Here is a 19,235-nt window from a genome sequence, read left to right on the forward strand (position 1 = left end):
CATATCATCTAAAAGCAGAAAGATCTTCTTCAGTGGTGTCCTCAGCAAGTTTTGGTTCCTCTGCTTCTGACCCTTATTCACAACACACTTTCCACAGCATTACAAATGTATAGTAAAAGAACCAAATGCTGCTTCATCAAGTCTTATTGCGGTTAATGTCGGTGACTGTTCAGCAGTTTGCTGTCCGTCCTTGAATGGTCAATGTTCACGTTAACGGTAAACTTAAACCGGGCAAAAATAATGAAAAGTATAAATACTCCAATTATTGAACGATGGAAATGATGGCATCTTTGCTTTGTCTCGGTCTTGGACTGGTCAAGCTCTGGATTTTCCATCAAACCCAATTGAGAACTGCACTGATCTGCTTTTCATTCATTTTATTAATCCGATAATGAGAAGCACTTCTAAGTCAAAAACTACGGCCCGCGGGCCGGAATCGGCCCCCAAGGAGGTTCGATCAGGCCCGCAGGATAATTTAAAAGTGGAGAAAAGGATAAAAAACTACCATTTTTAATAAGATGCTATTCATGTATTATCCGCTAAGGGGCACACTGTTTTGATCAGAGTAGATTACAACCATGTTTTGATCAGAGAAGACGAGAACAGCAGTCTCAGTCTGTCACTGAGACAGACCCAACACAGCAGACGGTATCAATGTGCCATCTGCTGCTTGTTACGACGTTGTTTCTACCCTGGGTCTCTACCTCTCACCTACACGCTCATTAATTTAATGTTAGCAACTTCACTACAAAAAAGTATGGTGGAATGTTTTGTAAAAGGAATTTTCATTCAATTTCAACATTTTCTGGAGCTTCTTTACACCAAAAAAAGGAACGACATGATATTTTGGTCATTTATAGCAGAGTATGGTATCATTTTAATGGTCCGGCCCACTTGACATCTACCGAGGCCGTATGTGGCCCACAATGTGAAATGAGTTTGACACCCCTGGTCTAAAGGAACATCAACAAAAACAATTACAAAATTTAAAAAAGACAACCTAATGTAAGTTTAGAGATAAGGACCAACACTAATTTACATTTGAGATGCCCTAAAATTGGCTTCAGATAATAGAATCCTGCAGTGATAGTGTGCATTCCTGTATTATTTGTACATTCAGCTGCAGGTTCAAAGTCAAATGACCTAAAAGTCGTGCAATTTAAAGTTTATTGCATGAAAATGTCTCAAACTTGAAACGACACGTCAACAAAACACACCATAGTTCAACTCCTGAATTTCATTTTATTACCATCTCATCACACTTACACCTTGATCTGTATACATGCAGGTTTTTAGGATGGTTACTTTCTGATGTTTAGATGGCCACACTGTTCTCGACATTCTTTGGATCCAAGTAAGTGTACGGGATTTCCAGGTCTTTGTTTCTGTTGTCGATCGTGATCGACAACTTGTCAAGATCGCTTTTGAAATCTGTTTGCAACTGGCGGGGAGTCTCTTCGGTGTAATGGTACTCGGGGTAATGTCCAAGTGGTACCTGGTGACACAAAGGGTTCACATGACTGCAAACTAGATCTGTGGTCAACTAGTTATCTTGACACTGGACCAGCTCTACAGTGTCAGACAGATACTACAGTGATTTTGAGGGCTGTCACTATCAAATATTTATAGAACCGATTATCGATAATAATCAATTACTTCTTACTACTTTATTTATTTCTATGACTCGCGTCTGCTTTTCGACTCGACATTTTTTGGCGTGTCGAGTTTGGTGTACTTACAAAGTCAGAGGACCGCCTGCTGAGTAGCCACACTGTGGCCATTCCCTGAGCAGTCACGTTGATAGGGGGCAACGTCTCGAGGATTGTGCTCTTGCTAGTCGTCCCTTTTTTGGTCGGGGGAGCACGCTGCAGGGTGGTGGGGAAGTTGGGCATCCAGCCACCATAGTCGTACTGCAATGAAGGTTTTGCAATAAGACCAAATGCAATGCAAAGCAATGCTGGTGGTCATTCTAAGAATTTACCTGCCCGCTGTTCACAGCTGCGTGTTGGCACGAGCAAGTGAACATCACCATGGTGGCAAACTTGATCAGTTCAGACACAGTGGTAAAATTTTGAGGGATTCCTGTGAAGGAAAGAAAATACGCAAAACAACAGCATCACTGAGAGGCGTTTGAACTTTCAGGTGGATGCTGGTGAGGCGAATGTGCACTCATGTAATGATTACCTGTTTGTTGCTGGGAAAGGAATCCGTATTTAAAAATATCCCCAATCCAAATCTGCAGTTCTGAGTCTCGCTGGACCTCGTCATCACTTTTGTAGTAGTATTTTATCACTCGCTGCACATATCTTTTGAAAGACAACTTGATGATTACACATACATTCAGCTAAATACCTTCACTGACACAAACCCCATCTTGGATCCGTCTGTTTGTTAGCTGATTATTTCCTGGTTCATTGGGGATGACGAACACATGGGCAATATCATTATGATTCCGATATCTGCACATTCACCCCGATCCTCTACAAAATTTGCTTTGGTCTGTCACTCCACTGTAAAGTATTCTACAGATTGGTGTTGCAATAATTTGTGACGCAAAAAGTCATACTCGAAGATGATGTTCCACAGTTGGAGTCCATCATCTCTGTAGTAGAAGTTTGGCAGGTCCTGCAAGTCACGGTCATCAATGTCGTCGGGGATGCAAAGGGACCTGTAGGTGATGGAGGACAGCGATCTTGCCAAGATCTTTGGCAAAGCCTCTCGGCCAGAAGCTGCAAACTGAGAAGCAGTCCATTTCAAGACATAAACAGAAGGATGTCCAATGTCACGTAGAACGTAAAGGCTGACTTTTACCAGAGTGAAGACTCCAGCGGGTCCTATGAGCCGTTCCCGAGCTAATGCATTGATCTGCAGAGTGTATCGAGTGTGGGGTATGAGGAGCTAAAAGGATGGAAGAAAGGATCATGAACCCAAACCTGGAGACAACCAAAGTCTTGATATATTAAACCAAATTAGGAAAACTCTAGGTACCTTGTAGATTGGATGCACCATGGGCAGGTTGCGTAGCAGTGACACGGCAAAAACCTCCGCCAGCAGGTGGGTGCGCAACAAGTGAGCGTTGAGCTGGTGCTCTGAGAAATCGGCACTTCTCACAAAAATCTTAGTCGTCAGCCAGTCGTACGCAGAGTCAGTTGGGAGAAAGATGGGGTTGTCTTCCGCCGGAGTCTGCTTCAGCTGTGGAAAGGGGAAGAAACCAAACCAAGGATGGGCATTTTTTATTGTTGATGATACACTGATCTGCCCTGAACGAGACCCCGAAATACTTTTCCAAATGAAACCCATTGCTCCCAGATTGAAGTGTTGATTCTTATTCCAGGTGCGAACCGCCGCACCAAACACGAAAGGTCACGTTCTTGGAGTCTGAGCAATAACTACAGATGATCCCAACTACGTCTAATACTGCAGAATCTGTCTATTTTATCCACAAGATGAGATCATTCACTGTTAAAAGTACTTTACCTGTACGGTGGATGAGGCTAATGTTACCTGAATGGCAATAGGCATCAGCTTGTCGTCGGATCTTTTGTGAAGCAGGACAAGAGGAGCGGTCAAATACTGTTGCTTCTCTTCTATGATGTTTGCCGGCATTCCGTCCAGGTTCTTGTAGTCGCAAAGGTATATGTTGCCTCGCTGTTTGAGGACAAACACATCGGAATAATAATATTGAGGATACCACATACCGTATCGTGCAATGCAATGAGTTTTTGTGTTGTTGACAAAACGGCTCAATCCATTCAAATCATAATTGGGAGGAGAACCAAACTCTTACCTCCAACTCATTCAATAAGTTTGAGCCATCGGGGATGAAGACCATGTCATTGGTCACAGGGAAGTTCTCGGGTAGAGTTTTGCAACGTCGAATCAAGGTGGGATTGACTCCATTTAGAAACTGGTATGCAAATAACCAGTCCTCCGCCCAGTGTTCCTGCACGTAATCTGACAAAAGTAATTAACGTTTGCAGCTCAGGTTTTGTAAAACCAGCAGACGGTGATAATGGAAAATCCATTCGGCCGCTGTACCTGATAAGGGCGTGTCTTTGTTACGGAACACGTCGTTGATATCGTCAAGTGTTTTCCAATTTTCCTGGTTGTCAACAAGCCCTTTTAGCCGAAGCTCAGCCAACCTGGAAATAAAACGAGTAACCTTTTCTTAACAAATCATGAACTGAACACAAGGATGGCATCGTACTGTGAGGTTTAGCTGGCGCTTACCCTGTGGCCGCTGTGAATGCAAACTCTGTTGTTTTGGTGAAGGAGAACTGGACTTCATCTGGCAGGGTCATTGCACCATCTGCCTTTATGGCGTACGGCATACCTGGGCCATAGAATTCCCAGCTGTTGGGCAAATTAAACATGCATGTAGTCTCATGCGAAATACTCTCAATATAAAAAAGTAAACATTGAAGTGAACACTCACTCATAGTCTACACTTCGCTGGCTTAGTTCCTGCTGTCTCGCGTACTGGCCAAGAGAGTGGCTTTCGTCAAAGATCCTCAGAGCTTCCAGAGCGAAATCACAAACAACACATGAGGATTGTTTGAAGGGATCGCACACTCGATGGCAGATCAACCCACCTTTGCCCTCTCTATAACGGTGAGTCTCCTGGTCGCTGATCCAGCAGTGGATGGGAAAGGTGTAGATGTCTTCTTCGGGTGATTTGATTTCCACCTTATCGGGGAACCAAGCGTCGTCGGGCAAAAAGCCAAATTGACGTTTGTCTAATTCGATCAGAAGCAGCCGTCCCAGGGAATTTGGGCAGGACACAGTATAAGTAGATACCTAGAAGATTTAATGGAAGTCTTCATTGTAGGTGATACACGGTGCAATGTGGCTTCAAAATAATTAGAGCTGCATTGACATCTTTCAGTTAAAACTGACAAAAATATTTTGGTAGTTACACTGACCTCGTGAGGACCTTGGTTGGCAATCAATCAACCAATGGCAGGAGCACACAAAGAAGGCAATTTACTTACTGATCCTCTGAAGATGACCAAAGACTTCAGCCATGTACGATCACTCTCGCCATCCGTGCCCACCAGCTTGATGTGCACGCTGTTTAAGGTGGTGGCCTGAATTCGGTCGCCTGTGTAGACTGTTGCCTCATAAACCACCATTGTTGAAAAATCTTAATCCGGTCAATGTGATTCTTCTCTCAACTGGACAAATTGCCTTCTTATACCGTACGAATGGTTGCTAGTGGGAAGTACCTGCGGCAGGTTTTAGTAAGACGTTTATGAGCAATGACCGGTTGCAAGGTTGCAAAAGTTCATTTCTCAAGATGAGCACTTTCACAATGAAGTCTGATTTAAATGCGCATGCAGTTCTGTCTAGTAAAACCTAAAAGAGACACCTTTGGACCCCCCCACCCAGTAAAAAATCCTAACTCTGCCAGTGCAATGGTCTCATGCACAGCATTTTCTTTCAATTCAGTGCAGAGTGACGAGAACAGGCTACATGGCGGCATGACAGCAACATATATGCTAATTTGTGCTACTATACTCACCAGGTCCGTCTTGGGAAAATCCTAGAAGTCAGACGAGTAACACTTTGTGGTTTTCCCAAAGCCATTGTCACCGGCGATCTTTGGCGGCTGCGCATGTTGTCTGTACGTTGCACTTTTTGGTGTCCAGAAGAAAAGATTGATGGATTCACGGACACAGCGTTTCTGGAGGGAGGGGAGGTAATATTGTAAATCAATCTCTATGGCTAAACTGAAATCGGCACTTCTCACAAAAATCTTAGCCGTCAGCCAGTCATATTCAGAGTCAGTTGGGAGAAAGATGGGGTTGTATTTAGATGGCGTCTGCTTCAGCTTTGGGAGGAGAAGGAACCAAACCAAGGATGGACATTTGATGGACCCCATATGGTGTGTGTGTTTTTTTTACTGGAGATACTGCACAAATCTGCATGGTGGCTTCATCATTTCCAGAGATAGACCGTAAAATACTTCATGGACATTGGATGAAGCTAATGTCACCTGAATGGCAATAGGCATTAGCTTATCGTCGGGTCTTTTGTGAAGCAGGTTCTTGTAGTCGCAAAGGTATATGTTGCCTTCCTGTATGAGGAACTGAGTTACTTGGAAGTAACAATAAATTTACTTTGCTATCCAAGCTCTACAGTGACTACTTAACATTGGATCAAAGTGTCATTTCTTCAGTGTTGTCCCATGACAAGATATAATTAGAACATTGCAGAAATGAGAGGGATGTGAGATACTGTATGTTTCTTGCAGAGTCACTGCCAGCAGACAATAGCAGATAAGCTCTTTTCTACATAATTTCATCATATCATCTAAAAGCAGAAAGACCTTCTCCGGTGGTTTAATCATATTGCCAGCTGGAGTTCAGTTGAGGCAACAAGTTTTGGTTACTCTGCTTCTGACCTTTATTCACAACACACTTTCCACAGCATCACAAATGTATAATAAAACATAATAAATCATCATGAAATATCATTCCTACATTCTGTTCAGTTCTGTATAGCAAATTCTAAAAGAGACACCCTTGGACCACCCCCCAGTAAAAAAATCCTAACTCCACCAGTGCATCAGTGGTCTAATGCACAGCATTGTTCTGGAGTTGGGTCAAAAAAACGTTATCGACGCTACCGAAAAATATGTACAGTCTTTCTTAATTGGTTTTAAAAACACCTGGGAAGTGATAAGGGATGCAGTGAACATGGAAATAGAGAGAACAAGCTAATTGTCATAAGGCAGATGGCAGAAATTACTTGAAGATCTTGTATAGCGAGATTGTTTTTTCATTTAACTGTTTCCTTCCTAATTTTCACTCTTAAATAAAGTTTGACCTCACTTTCAGGTCATCGAGAATCTTGACCAAAGAACCAAATGCTGCTTCATCAAGTCTTATTGCGGTTAATGTCGGTGACTGTTCAGCAGTTTGGTGTCTGTCCTTGAATGGTAAATGTTCACGTTAACGGTAAACCGGGCAAAAATGATGAAAAGTATAAATACTGCAATTATTGAACGATGGAAATGATGGCATCTCTGCTTTGTCTCGGTCTTGGACTGGTCAAGCTCTGGATTTTCAATCAAGCCCAGTTGAGAACTGCACTGATCTGCTTTTCTTCACTTTATTATTCCGATGAAGCACTTAGATGTTATTAAGGTGGTGCAATTCTTTTATTCATGATGGTATCAGAAGACAAAAAACCGGCAAGAATATGTACATAGTTTTTTTTTTAACTGACTCAACCACTTGGGTCAAATCTGAGGGGAGGGGACAGTCAGGAGTCCTGTGGGCTTCAACTTGTTGATCCCTCCATCTAGGATGCAAACCCGAGGAAAGTTCACCTTGACGAGGTGTGCAGAAAACTAGGAGAAAACAGAAAAATGGCACATTTCACACAAAAATTGTGTAGCAGACATGTCGAAAATGTAATTATTTAGTCATTTAAAGTCATTTGATTTGAAATTAAATACCATGAACTCCTGTTCTTTGCTTCCTTACCACAGTAGCGCTTTTTATGGCGTGGCCGATGACCACGACAACCCGCCCTTTGTAGTTCTGCAGGGTTCCCGTTGCTGGACATTGCAGCACCTCGTCATCGGTTCCGAACGCCGTGCTGAAGGGAATGTTGATGCTGCCAGACATGTGGCCTCTGCTGAAGCTGGTTGACGTGAAGTTAAAGACCCTTTTAACCAATTAAAACTATCTCGCTGCTACTTTTACCATCTCCAAAACCAGAAGAGACAAAAAGCTCTTTATCATTTACAATTCTTTGGAGTTTAACCTGTACTTTTCTTTCTTGGTCTGAAATTCAAACCTGTAGTGTTAAGAATTCAGTTTCCAAAACAATAGAATGATACAAACACACGTACACACAGTAATCAAGCTACTGTGAGAATAACAATGGAACTGGATCCTTATGAGACGAATGGAAATGAATGCTACTGCCCCGTGAAAAAAAAAAAAAAAAACTATTGAGGCTGAATGATTTTTACAAAGCTGGTTGGAAGATAAAACAAAGTAAAAAGACTGGCTGAACCAAGAGAAAACAAAATCAACCGTCCAGCTCACGTTACAGCTTGTACACACTATTTCCTGATGATGAAATTGCCTTGAGGAAAGAGCATATTTCACAACAAGAATACTTCGCAGTTTCCAAAACTAGGTGTGTGTGTACAGTAATTCAGAAATTGTCTTGAGGAACTTGAGAAAGAGCATATTTCACAACACCCTGGCAAGGATACTCCTCTGCACTGCGAATATCAACAGCTATAATGCTCGGCTTGCTGGCTTTGGTCCGTTTATTTACGGCGAATGACATTTCGCAGAGGTCGATGAAGTCCTCTGCCGAAATACGAGGTGACACTTCAGCTTTCAGGTCCAACAGCACAAGAGGTTCCCGAGACTACAACGGAGATGAGATTGAGAGGCACCAAAATTAAGAGTTGAGATAAACCTTTAAGCCCAGTAAATCCGTAAATCATTTCATACATAATTGCCCAATGATATTTAGAAATGTTGGTTTGCGCCGTTGTGGGAGTGAACACAAACAATGTGTTAGCCATCTAATGGCAGCAACTTCCGTCATTGTCTTTCAATTCCGTGCAGAACAGGCTACATGGCGGCATGACAGCAACATATATGCTAATTTGTGTTACTATACTCACCAGGTCCGTCTTGGGAAAATCCTGGAAGTCGGACGAGTAACACTTTGTGTTTTTCCCAAAGCCATTGTCACCGGCGATCTTTGGCGGCTGCGCATGTTGTCTGTACGTTGCACTTTTTGGTGTCCAGAAGAAAAGATTGATGGATTCACGGACGCAGCGTTCGATGTCAATTTCTGGAGGGAGGGGGAGTAATATTGTAAATCAATCTCTATGACTAAACTGCATGACATCGTAGTATGACAATTGCGGTTTGTTGTTCACTGTGAAATCTACAAACTGGAGCCCATTAAATTCCGCGCCCAATTCCTCTTGCAGAGACAGATACTAATGTTCCGTGAAGGCAAATGCTGCTGTATCATCAGTAAATACCTCAATGCTCCACTACCAATCAATGAAGTCTCTAAACAAGAGAGATTTACGGTCGGATCACTCGAGGCCATAGGCCCAACAACATTAGATTGATGGCAGGCACAATGTTGCCGCGCTATTCTTTTTTGGGCAATGAAAAAGGCTCAAATTAATCAACACAATCACAACAAACAATTCAACAACCTTGCATTTACTGTTTTAGAAAATGTGACAAGGCTTTGGACATTAAGGAGCTGGCGAGGGCCCTCGTCGCTCTTGGAAAAGCTTGGCAAAGGAGCTGACTGCATTTTTTTTTTTTTATTCGCCTGACATTTTTTACCTTTATAAGGAAAACTGCCTCTGCCTTAGCCTCTTTTCGTAGTGTGTTTGGGTCGGCAACGAGGGAGGTGGGAGGTTGATGGCCTTGGTTTTGTTTTGTTTTGAGAAAGGCCAGCGAGTAAGGTCAAGCAGTATTTGGCAACGTAAGACCTTTAAAAGGAAAGTCACTCCCCAAGCATTTGGTACATTCTGAAGTTCATTGTAAATGCCACATAGCTCGCTGTGTGTCACCTTTTTGTGTGTTCGTTCACTTGTAGAATGAGCGCTAACCGCAAAAGCGTCACTTGTGGTCTCAAATGACCAGCAAAAATCACACTGGGCATTCTAACTGGGTTGGTTTGGTGCTTGAGGCAGCCTGCTTGCATCTAGTTTCCAGATGCAGACTGAACTAGCAGTAGCAGATAAGGAGAAGAATTTCACGGAGGAGGGATGCCAGTGATTGCAGTGGTTTTATGAACTTTGACTTGTTGAAGTGTGAAGTCGGACAAAACTTGACAAGGATAGCGTCGGTACTCCCAGGTTGGTGGAAGCAGAAAATGTGTTTTTCCTGTTTGGAAAAAGTATGGCTCCCTCTAGTGGCACGCGGAATATTTTGTTCAGTTGTATTTCATTTGTATCTAATCTTAAGGACCTGTTTATTTATAACATAGGTATTTAACTTTTGTATCTGCTACTGAATCTTTTGAGTGTATATATATATATATATATTTACCGTAATTTTCGGACTATAAGTCGCACCGGAGTATAAGTCGCACCAGCCATAAAATGCCCAAAAAAGTGAAAAAAACCCATATATATGTATATAAATCGCTCCTGAGTATAAGTCGCCCCCCCCCCCAAAATATGAAAAAAAACCGCGACTTATAGTCCGAAAATTACGGTATTTATTTATTTTTTTATTTTTTTATTTTATTTTTTATTTTTTTGCCTATATTTAAGTACCGTGTTTAATGTTCAAATTGTGCATTGGCTTGCAATAGGCTCAGTTTTTTTTAATGTCGGTAATGGTGGTTGAAAGCTCTGTCATTTTTCTCAACCACTGCTGCGATGCACGTTAATAGTCACCCGGCAGGTCAGAGAACAGCAGGATGCACTCGTTGAAGCCGTTGGCAAGGAGGCGGTCCCTGAGCTGTTGCAATATGGCCATGCCGATGCATAACGGGAAAGACGAGTTCCCCAGCAGCAACGTGTCCCACAGGTGGAAGATCTTGTGCAGCGGGAACACATCTGCAAAGGTGGGTGTAGATATGGAAACAAAAAAAACAAGAACTCAAAGAGACGCCAGCCGCAGCATGCCAGACAACAGGAACGGGCCACAATCAAAACACTTTGTATATAAAAAGACATCATTTGCATATGTGAATTATACATTGGCTAAAGCGTGGCTGTGTTTGTGTAAAAAAAAAAAAAAAAAAAAAAAAAGGCCAACCCAGAAAAGAAATGTGCTGAGGAGCGGGAGTTTTCCCGCGAAGCTGGTTTGCTAGCAGAATATTTAACATGACCGTTTTCACATTTGAAGGCAGGCGATCATCCGCCCGTTTGGATCCCCTGTGGGTCCACTGAGGAGTGAAGGTGACAGTCAATGTGGGGCCACACGTATATTGATTATATGGAGAACGGAAACCGGCTGAAGCTGGGAAGGTGGACATTAGAAGTCAGAGCAGGACACGTTAATGCTGGACTCTGCCTCGGGGGGGGTGAAAGGAGGTCACGCTTAACTCTGCTTTCCACCACAGCCGCGCTCTCACCGTGCGAGCTTCTCATGCTGGGTCACGTTGTGGAGATGAGCCCAGTTTGAGTCGAAGGGCTTTCGAAATAAATTTAGGCAGTAAAAATATTTTTCTTTCTGCAGAGTTCCTCCATTTTCAGGCGCTCGAAAGAATCAAACGCAGATGCTCCATTGGCTTGAGTCATCAAACAGATTTTACAAATTAATCCGTAGACTAAATAAAGGTCACCAAAAGATGAAAAATAACATCCCCGGAGGGGCCGCCGACCTTTTCAGTCTCATTCATAGTCGGCTCCCAAAAAGGAAGCGGACTCCCGGAGCCTACTGATGCTAATGGACTAGTTCGCTGCTCCTTTCACACAGCTGCTAAAAGCTGGAAAGTTTTGGGTTTTTTTTGTTCCGTATAACCAGCACAATATAGAATAGCAGGGAGATGATGAGAAAGGATTTTTAATTCTGCCTGTGGAGTTAGCATTAAAAGCGGAGGATAAGTGGGGGGGGGACACATGGCAACAATTTGGTCGAATATGCAATTATAAACATTTTTAGAGGTGGTCTTGAGTCACAATTTTACAGGATGTCTTTGTAAAAGAGGCTTATGAGAACTACTCACGTGTGAACATGGTCAGGAACCAAGGGATGGCATACAGCTGTGAAATGAAGCGACAAGGGGGGGGGGGAACATTAGTGAGCTAAAGCAACATTTGTTCTCCACAATGTGCTGAAACGAGCATAACAAAAATGGGCTTTAGTCAGTGACTTAACTCTGCGAGCCCCTGAAGGAACAGAAAGTGCTGACTCTGATTCAGAGTCACAATTAATCTCATTATGGCGCTTGGTAATCTTTCAATTCCGCCCCTGAGGCCTCCTCAAAATGCTAAATTGGAGTACATGAATACATTGTGAAGCATGCTTGGCTGTTAATGAAGCACCTGGACACCCACCTGCCGATGTATAGGAGGAGGGGTGGGTCTGCCGCTTATCTTGGCCACTCAGCCGACAGATAATTGAGAGGGGGGGGGGGGTTCACTCCGGGCACACAAACGATAAGCGGCGCCGTCGGCCGCAGCCTCGGATTCAACCGGCAGGAGGGTGAGTTGGGCCGGATTAAATTTGTGACAGCATAAATGGCCCACCCGGGAATGAGAGATGTAGTCAAATTGAAAATGACCTGAATTAAACATCTGGATACGTCTGTGTGTGTGTGTGGGGGGGGCTTCTTTTGTCCTCGGGATTTATTGGAGAGGACACCTTGGACGCTATTCAGCAGTATCCGATCAACCTCGGATTTATTTATTCACCTTTTATTTCGTTGGAAGCTCATCTCTGTCATTCAATGTGCTCTTTCTGTAATGATCTTAAGATGCCACATGATGGCGCCAAATCACTGAAACGATTAGTTGGCGTCAAAGAAGTATTTGAAATGCTTTCCACTGAGTTCTGTAAATTGAGAATTATTTTTTTTCTGAACTAGCCAAGCTAACTTCATTAAGACAAAATGGCTACAAAGTTCCTTACTCGGCATTGCGTACATTTTTTTTTTTTTATACTTGCCCTTAGGTCATCTTAGATATTTCCACTTTAATCCAGGAGAGCAAACACAGAAACATTTCCTTCATATTTCTATTGAATGAGACCATACATTTTGACGGAGTGCTGGATGACGTTCAGAGAGGAAATTGTGATTCATGTGGTCTAATGACTTGGATTAATATCAAGAATTCCAACATAATTATGCTTGGATAATACGACTAAAGAAAAATAAAAAAATCCTTTTGAGAGGGAATTCAACAGCTTGATGCATGTAATGCATGCTTGGTGTGAAAACTCAACAAAAGACAGATGTTTCTTTTTTTTTCTTCTCTAAACACAGACATTGAGCAAATCCAAGAGTGAGGCCAAAAAGAGAAGATTGAGATGAATCCCAGAGTAAGTACGACGCAGTCGCATGCATTTTGTGCTCACATATTTTTCACCACAAACTGTAAGACACGGGTCTGTTTGTATTCTTACGTCAGGGATGAAGCCGATGTCGTTCAAGTGGTTGCTGAGCTCGGGGTCGTGGAAGGCGATCATTTGCGAGAAGACGGTCAGGTACTCTGAAAAGAGGTCACAAATGACACGTGAGCATTTTCTGCTTGTGTTATTCCGAAGAAATTTAGATTCTCGCCCTTATATGTTTAAAATTCAAACTTCAAAATTCAGCTGTCAGATGAAAATACCACTGGCCCAAAAAATAAGACATTTTTTTTTAATCAGCTTAACCTTGGATTTATCTTTCGTCTATGTTGGCAGAAAAGGCATGCTTGTTTTTTTATTTTTACTATCAACAAAAGAGCTTTGACCAGACACATAAACATAAAACTGACTCCCCAGACCACCTGAAGGGGAGCGAGATAATAATAGTCCAATTTGTAGCTTTTTATCAGTCATGCAGGAACAGTTTTTAATGCGGTTTCATTTCTTTCCCAATTGCGACAGCTGTGGGAATGCGTGATGAGAGGTTGAAACTTTCTTTTCACAGCTTTGAAACACCCCCCCCCCACCCAAAAAATGCAATCAACACACACAGACCTCAGCAGTAATTTGCTTTCTCACGTTGAGAGCTGGTTTGCAGCTCAACCTCAAGGCAGTAATCATGGCATCGCGAGTACAACTCATTTTTCTCCATCTCACCTTGGATGACATGAGAGTTGTCCTTTAGGAAGAAGTTGTAGAGGTATTTCGGGATGAAGGCGGACATGCAAGCGTATGCTAGCGCTATCAAGAGCACAGGGATAAAAAAAAAAAAAAAAGTTAAAAAAAAAAAACAAGAGCGGCAATTTGTCATTTCTTACCCTCGTTGTTAAAATTCAAGTAAAGAAATGGGGCGCAAAGTGAATCCAAGCCTAAAAGAGAAACAAACATTTGTCACTTGTGAAATAGATGCAAATGCTTACGTCAGCTGTATCCAGAACAGCTAAAATGAGGTCAAGTTTTCCTGATTTACAATGGTAATAAAATATCCTAAATATGCTTTGCAGTCATCTTACTGAAGCAGTGATAGATCAAGACTGCCCTCTGGTGGCCAAGCGCATATTACACCGCGAGGGTAGAAGGACGCGAGTTAATGGTGCGGGTGGTGCTGTTGACAACTTCAGTTAAAAGTTCAAGTTGGGTGGCGGGTCTGGGTTCGACTGACCCTGCCAGTAGACCAGATCGGGGTGGGAGACCACCCAGGCTTTCAAGAGACGTCTGAACTTGATGTGACCCTGAGGGGACGACAGCAGCTCGTCGTACTGGTGACATCGTGGGATGTCCACCTCGATCTAAAAAAACAAACAGGACTGTCTTTTTTCATCTGCAGATGATATCGTTTTGACAGATGTCCTGTTACCTGTCTGTCAGTCGGAATGGGCGTGTCCTTGTCGATGCTTTCGTATTTGGCCTGAATATCCCCCTGTAGAAAATAAAAGACGCATAAGGGCGCATTTGAGTGCCATTGAATTCGTTCTCGACCATCTTTTGTACCTCAATGCCCAGCAGAGCTGCCCAGGCTAGTCCACGCACAAGCGGGGGGATGTCAACCCTGGCCTCTTTGTGCACGAGATTCTTTTTGTAAGGATAAGCCTGAAAAGATCCATTTTTAATGTTTTTGACAATAGCGATTAGAAATCGAGTGTCTTGCTATTCATGTGTACATGCAGGGAGAGAGACCTTGAGCAGTCTGTCGAAGAGGATGACGCGGAGGAGCTGGTATTCGGTGTCTCTCTCGCGGATGATGAGCGGTAGCGTGACGCTGGCCGACAACTCGTTGGCGCTGTTGGAGTGCGCCAGACTTGACTGTCTGTGGCAAGGAGAACAACAACAAACAGTGTGTGGTGCCATTTCTTGGCCCCTGTGGCAATTAGGCTGAAAACTAAAAGACTTACCCGTCCTCCAGCAGAGGGAAATAAGATTCTCCCGCAACGTCTTTCAGTCTCTGGTAAAGGACAAAAGATGGTTTTTAAAAGTACCGTAATTTTCGGACTATAAGTCGCGGTTTTTTTCATAGTTTGGGTGCTCAGGAGCGACTTATATACATATATATGTTTTTTTTTTCACTTTTTTGAGCATTTTATGGCTGGTGCGACTTATACTCCGGTGCGACTTATAGTCCGAAAATTACGGTAGTAGCAATTATTTGACTGTTTGCTCTTCTTGTTGGTCTTACATTCCTGAGCTGGCAGAGAGAAAGCGTCACCGTGGTGTCGTCTAGCAAGAAACTACGATCCCTGCCCTGGCCGAACGACTCGCCATCCTCCAGCACGAAACTTCATATGAGCAAGAAAAGATTGAGATTATCCAGTGGTGTGCCGACTAACAAACAAATGTGGATGTGCTATACTTGGGCAGTGTGCATATGGGAGGTTTGGACTGGATGATCTCCTTGTTGGTCAGCTCCTTCTCGAGGTCACCCCCTGCAAGGCACCACAGGTGGTACACCTCGTTGATGGCTCGCTCTGAAAGGTAATCGTCGTCGTCCCCTAAAAGCCGCAGAAGCCAAATGATGACACAAATGTTAAATATTGATATTGACTTTTAGTTGATGACTATAGCTTTAAATATAAATACATATTAAAATGATCATAATTGGATTGGGAGAGTGAGTTCTAAGGATTGTATATTATATGTTCCATATATGCAAGGTATTTAGTCAAATTGCTCATTTTAAAAAAAATCACAAGATTTAGTAGCCATCTGAATGTTCAAAACATTTCTTAAGGAGAAATGTTAAGCATTCTTTTTTTAAATCTAAGACAGTTCCCAGTGGGTGCAATAACGTGTGGAATGTTTTCGTCAAAATATCCCAAGGTTTCGGAATTATAGCACACTACACACCCTCTCTTTTTATAGCCTCGCTGAAATTAGCCTGTATGACGTTGGAGGTTAATGGAAAGTTTAAAAATACGTTTTCAGATTCTACTGAATATAAATATTCTCTGTGATAATTGAAGAGCAAAAAAAGTTAGGAACCAGAATTCAAAATTCCACTTGAACTAGTATTTCAGTTGGAGCCTAGAAGACACGTTTGTCCGGCGATATTGACGAGCATTTAAGGTGAAATATCAGCCTGCACAAAGAGAGCGTTTGAGGCCAACCTTTGCAAAGGTCGCTGATGTCCTCGGGGAGCTCCAGATGTGCACAGCGTAGCGAGGATGAGAACAGGGTGACAGGCTTCTGGAAGGGCGTGTACAGGCACGACACGCCATCGAACACGGCGTCTCCCAAAAGCTCGCGTGGGCTTGGCCTGGAGGTTGAACATGCAGCATCTGTTTGTTGCTGTCATTTTGTAGAATATCTCAGGGGATCAGCAAAAAAAAAAATTCCTAACCTGAAAACTTATTCGGAAAACACTGCTAAAGATTTAACAGGGGACAGGTGTAAATGCATAAATGTAAATTAATTCGTTTTTCTTATAAGGGGGGGTGGCAGTGTCCATACAGCCCCCCAGCTAGCTCCGCCCTTGGTCCAAATGGCCACATACAAAAAAATGGAAGGATTAAAAAGTCACTTGTTGGGAAATGGCGTACCGTTTCGAAGGCAGGAAGGTCAAGCATTTCCGCAGCAACTCTAGAACGTTCTCGGGCAGCTCCTGTCAAAAACATTTCATCAGCCAACCTAACCTACTTTTTGTCAAAAGTATGAAAAAGTAACCAGTGGTATTTTTATATTGACGCAGACTACAACTGGACCAAAATGTGTCTCAAAAATGAGCTTTTCTTTTCTCTCTCTTTTTTTTGGGGGGTGGGGGGGGGGGAACAACGCAAGGATACCGGAAAAGTAACTACAGAAAAGGAAGTGGAACTGAAAATAAAGCCTTCGGTTACTAGCAATACAATGTCAACTTATTGTGACATGAGAAAAGCACTATTACATTTACAATACCAATATAATTCATAACAAAAAATCTCCCAAATTTACATTTGTATGACAGATAATAAATCAAAATGTTTTTTTTTTCCATTTCCAATATTTCTTATGGGGAAGAAAAAAAAATTCTACTTTGGAATAAACACACAATCATCCCAAATGAGGGTCTAGGATCCAAAATATACCTTAAAGTTCAACAAATTGATCAAACGCATAATTTGAGGACTACCTTAATGTTTTCCAGGCAGCCATGCTCTTCAGCGAGGACCGTGACAATGTCGTCTATGCAGCCTGGAAAGGACATAGACATCATGATGGACATCAAGCAAACCTATTCGTACTTACCCAGAGTCAGGATGAACTTCAGCCTCTCATTGATGTCAATGTTATGCAGCAGCCGTCGACCCTGATCCGCCGAAAAATCAAAAGCAGCGTTAAGGCAGAAATATGAGCTTGAATGTAAGCTTATATAAAACGGTCTTACAGCACACAGTTCAAGCAGCAGAACTCCAAGTGACCACACATCAGTTTTGGGTCCCGAAGGCCGCGGGGTTTCTTCGTGGGAAGGGCCACTGGGGTGAAAGGAGCCTTGCGCAATCACCTCTGGAGCAAGGTATGATGGGTACCTGCAAGGAGCACACCTTTTGAATCTTAAAGTAAAAAGTATCTTACAATCAGGTTCAGGACTGAGTTGTGTAATGAAGTAAATTGGATTCCATGTCTTAAATTATAAATTAGTGTGACTGTCTATATCTGCCGTTATTCAGAGTAGGAATGTTTGTGATGTCACATGACAAAGACAAAAAAAGTAACATACCCAATTGGAAAGTCCACATCAACACCATGATCAGTCATGTGATAGAGGCCAAATTTTGCCAATTTGACGTTGCCCTCCAAGGAAATACATTTCACATTAAAATCAGCTCGCAAAATAAGTGCAGGATATTTGAATGACCTAAGGATCATGTTACCTTACTATCCAGGAGCACATTGTGCATGTTAAGGGCCCTGTGCACCATACCATGTTTGTTCATAAACGTCAGGCCTTCCAGAACCTCATAGGCGATCTGCAGAACCGTCTCTGGGCTGAACACACACATTTGTGTCACACGTACACTATGCCACCATAAAGATGAACAACAAATACACAATATTAGCATAAATATGCATTTGTACATTTAAAGGCCTGCTCTGTGCAGTTGGGTCAATCAACCCTTGGCCACTAAAGAAAAAAAAAACAACAACAAGGATTGCTGTGTCGTTCCTTAATGTCTTGTGTCGTTATGGGACAGTTGATATGGATTTTTAACAGATTTCCAACCTGACTTTGTTTCCCTGTTTTTGCAAATCGTTCAGACTTCTCTCGTGGTGTTCAGCAACAACGATGAGACGTTCTGCAGGAAGAGACACATGGGTATGTTGAGTGATAATCATGTTATGTTGAGCGATAAGTTCTATTACACGATGCATACCATGCTTTCCTCTGGAGATGTCCACATACTGGCAGAGTCTGGGATGGGTGACGGTCTTCAGGGTCTGGAAGCGTCCCAATATTTTGATGGAGTTTGGGGTCAGGGGGAGGCCGTTGCTGCCACACACATCATGGGGGAGTGCTGAGGCGAAGAAGGTAAAAGCCCCCAACTGGGCGTCCTTGAGAGGCTGCATCCTGAATTATTATCCAGGTAAAGAGATGTCTTTACTGACACATGGTGATTCTTGGTACTGTGTGAAATTAAATCAGCTGTCATCATCGATTATACTCAAGCAATGCTGCCATAACACACGCATATAATATAGCAAGTGACGGGTCTAATTTACAGTATATAAAGAGTCTTCAAATGGTTTAAACTAAGACTTATTCTATCAGCATATTGATGCCGCAGTGAACTACATTCACTGAACACATCATTTAAAATGTTGATTTCCGGTAGGAAACCAAGGAAGACAAATTGTATATATTACCTGCGAAAAGCGTCTTTACACCCGCTTCACGGCAAAGAGGTTCGACCGACCTAGAACTCGAATAACGGGTTGATATTCAATATTTTCATTGAAGAAGTCGGGCGCTACTGTCAACTAAAAAGACGTTGAACGTGATATATGACGTCATTTTTGTGCGACAGTGATGTACTCAAATGACACTCGTTTACACACGAGTTTACAGCCTAATAAATAACGAATATTTAAAGTACGAATTTATACATGTGTTCTTTTCTTTTTTCCCCATTGTCAAAATGTCATGGTGAACTAATTTTTAACCGGCGATTATTT

General features: G+C 42.5%; 2 protein-coding genes and 1 long non-coding RNA gene across 3 annotated transcripts in view; 1 reads left to right on the plus strand and 2 right to left on the minus strand.

Annotated features, from left to right (window-relative positions):
- The window catches only part of LOC119125932, a 40,921-nt gene extending 23,381 nt beyond the window's left edge, over nt 1-17,540 (plus strand). Inside the window, exons 4-9 of the long non-coding RNA XR_005098543.1 lie at nt 12,946-13,001; nt 13,091-13,195; nt 14,759-15,036; nt 15,274-15,560; nt 17,209-17,301; nt 17,451-17,540. This is a non-coding gene — a long non-coding RNA (uncharacterized LOC119125932). The remainder of the gene's footprint in view (nt 1-12,945; nt 13,002-13,090; nt 13,196-14,758; nt 15,037-15,273; nt 15,561-17,208; nt 17,302-17,450) is intronic.
- Nucleotides 1,225-5,226, minus strand: LOC119125877 (arachidonate 12-lipoxygenase, 12R-type-like). Its single transcript, XM_037256824.1, has 14 exons — nt 4,992-5,226; nt 4,593-4,797; nt 4,436-4,517; nt 4,231-4,353; nt 4,039-4,142; nt 3,788-3,954; nt 3,505-3,648; nt 2,989-3,192; nt 2,812-2,898; nt 2,567-2,736; nt 2,185-2,306; nt 1,982-2,082; nt 1,740-1,910; nt 1,225-1,495 (listed from the first exon to the last, which is right to left on the minus strand). Exons 1-14 carry the CDS (start codon nt 5,130-5,132, stop codon nt 1,316-1,318), a joined length of 2,001 nt encoding a protein of 666 aa, XP_037112719.1. The 5' UTR covers nt 5,133-5,226; the 3' UTR covers nt 1,225-1,315.
- tbck (TBC1 domain containing kinase) lies at nt 7,139-19,081 on the minus strand. Its single transcript, XM_037256780.1, has 26 exons — nt 18,927-19,081; nt 18,437-18,630; nt 18,286-18,358; nt 17,936-18,050; nt 17,782-17,855; nt 17,449-17,590; nt 17,310-17,370; nt 17,194-17,255; nt 16,625-16,686; nt 16,193-16,341; nt 15,439-15,577; nt 15,265-15,364; nt 14,984-15,033; nt 14,769-14,898; nt 14,583-14,681; nt 14,449-14,511; nt 14,254-14,380; nt 13,910-13,960; nt 13,749-13,832; nt 13,086-13,171; nt 11,686-11,722; nt 10,409-10,570; nt 8,657-8,829; nt 8,234-8,394; nt 7,491-7,650; nt 7,139-7,354 (listed from the first exon to the last, which is right to left on the minus strand). Exons 2-26 carry the CDS (start codon nt 18,627-18,629, stop codon nt 7,244-7,246), a joined length of 2,664 nt encoding a protein of 887 aa, XP_037112675.1. The 5' UTR covers nt 18,630; nt 18,927-19,081; the 3' UTR covers nt 7,139-7,243.
- Between the last annotated feature and the right edge of the window lie 154 nt (nt 19,082-19,235).

The sequence above is a fragment of the Syngnathus acus genome, chromosome 1 (genome assembly GCF_901709675.1).
Source record: "Syngnathus acus chromosome 1, fSynAcu1.2, whole genome shotgun sequence".
NCBI classification, from domain to species: Eukaryota; Metazoa; Chordata; class Actinopteri; order Syngnathiformes; family Syngnathidae; genus Syngnathus; species Syngnathus acus.

Coding starts and splice junctions, on each gene's coding strand:
- LOC119125877 (XM_037256824.1), bottom strand. CDS start 5,132: ATGGTGGTTTATGAGGCAACAGTCTACACAGGCGACCGAATTCAGGCC. Junction 4,518..4,592: donor CCGTTATAGAGAGGGCAAAG/GTGGGTTGATCT, acceptor TCGCTCTGGAAG/CTCTGAGGATCTTTGACGAA. Junction 1,911..1,981: donor CAGCTGTGAACAGCGGGCAG/GTAAATTCTTAG, acceptor CCTTCATTGCAG/TACGACTATGGTGGCTGGAT.
- tbck (XM_037256780.1), bottom strand. CDS start 18,629: ATGCAGCCTCTCAAGGACGCCCAGTTGGGGGCTTTTACCTTCTTCGCC. Junction 16,687..17,193: donor GCTGCCTGGAAAACATTAAG/GTAGTCCTCAAA, acceptor TGTTTTTGACAG/GAGCTGCCCGAGAACGTTCT. Junction 8,830..10,408: donor GCTGTTCTCTGACCTGCCGG/GTGACTATTAAC, acceptor CCCTCCCTCCAG/AAATTGACATCGAACGCTGC.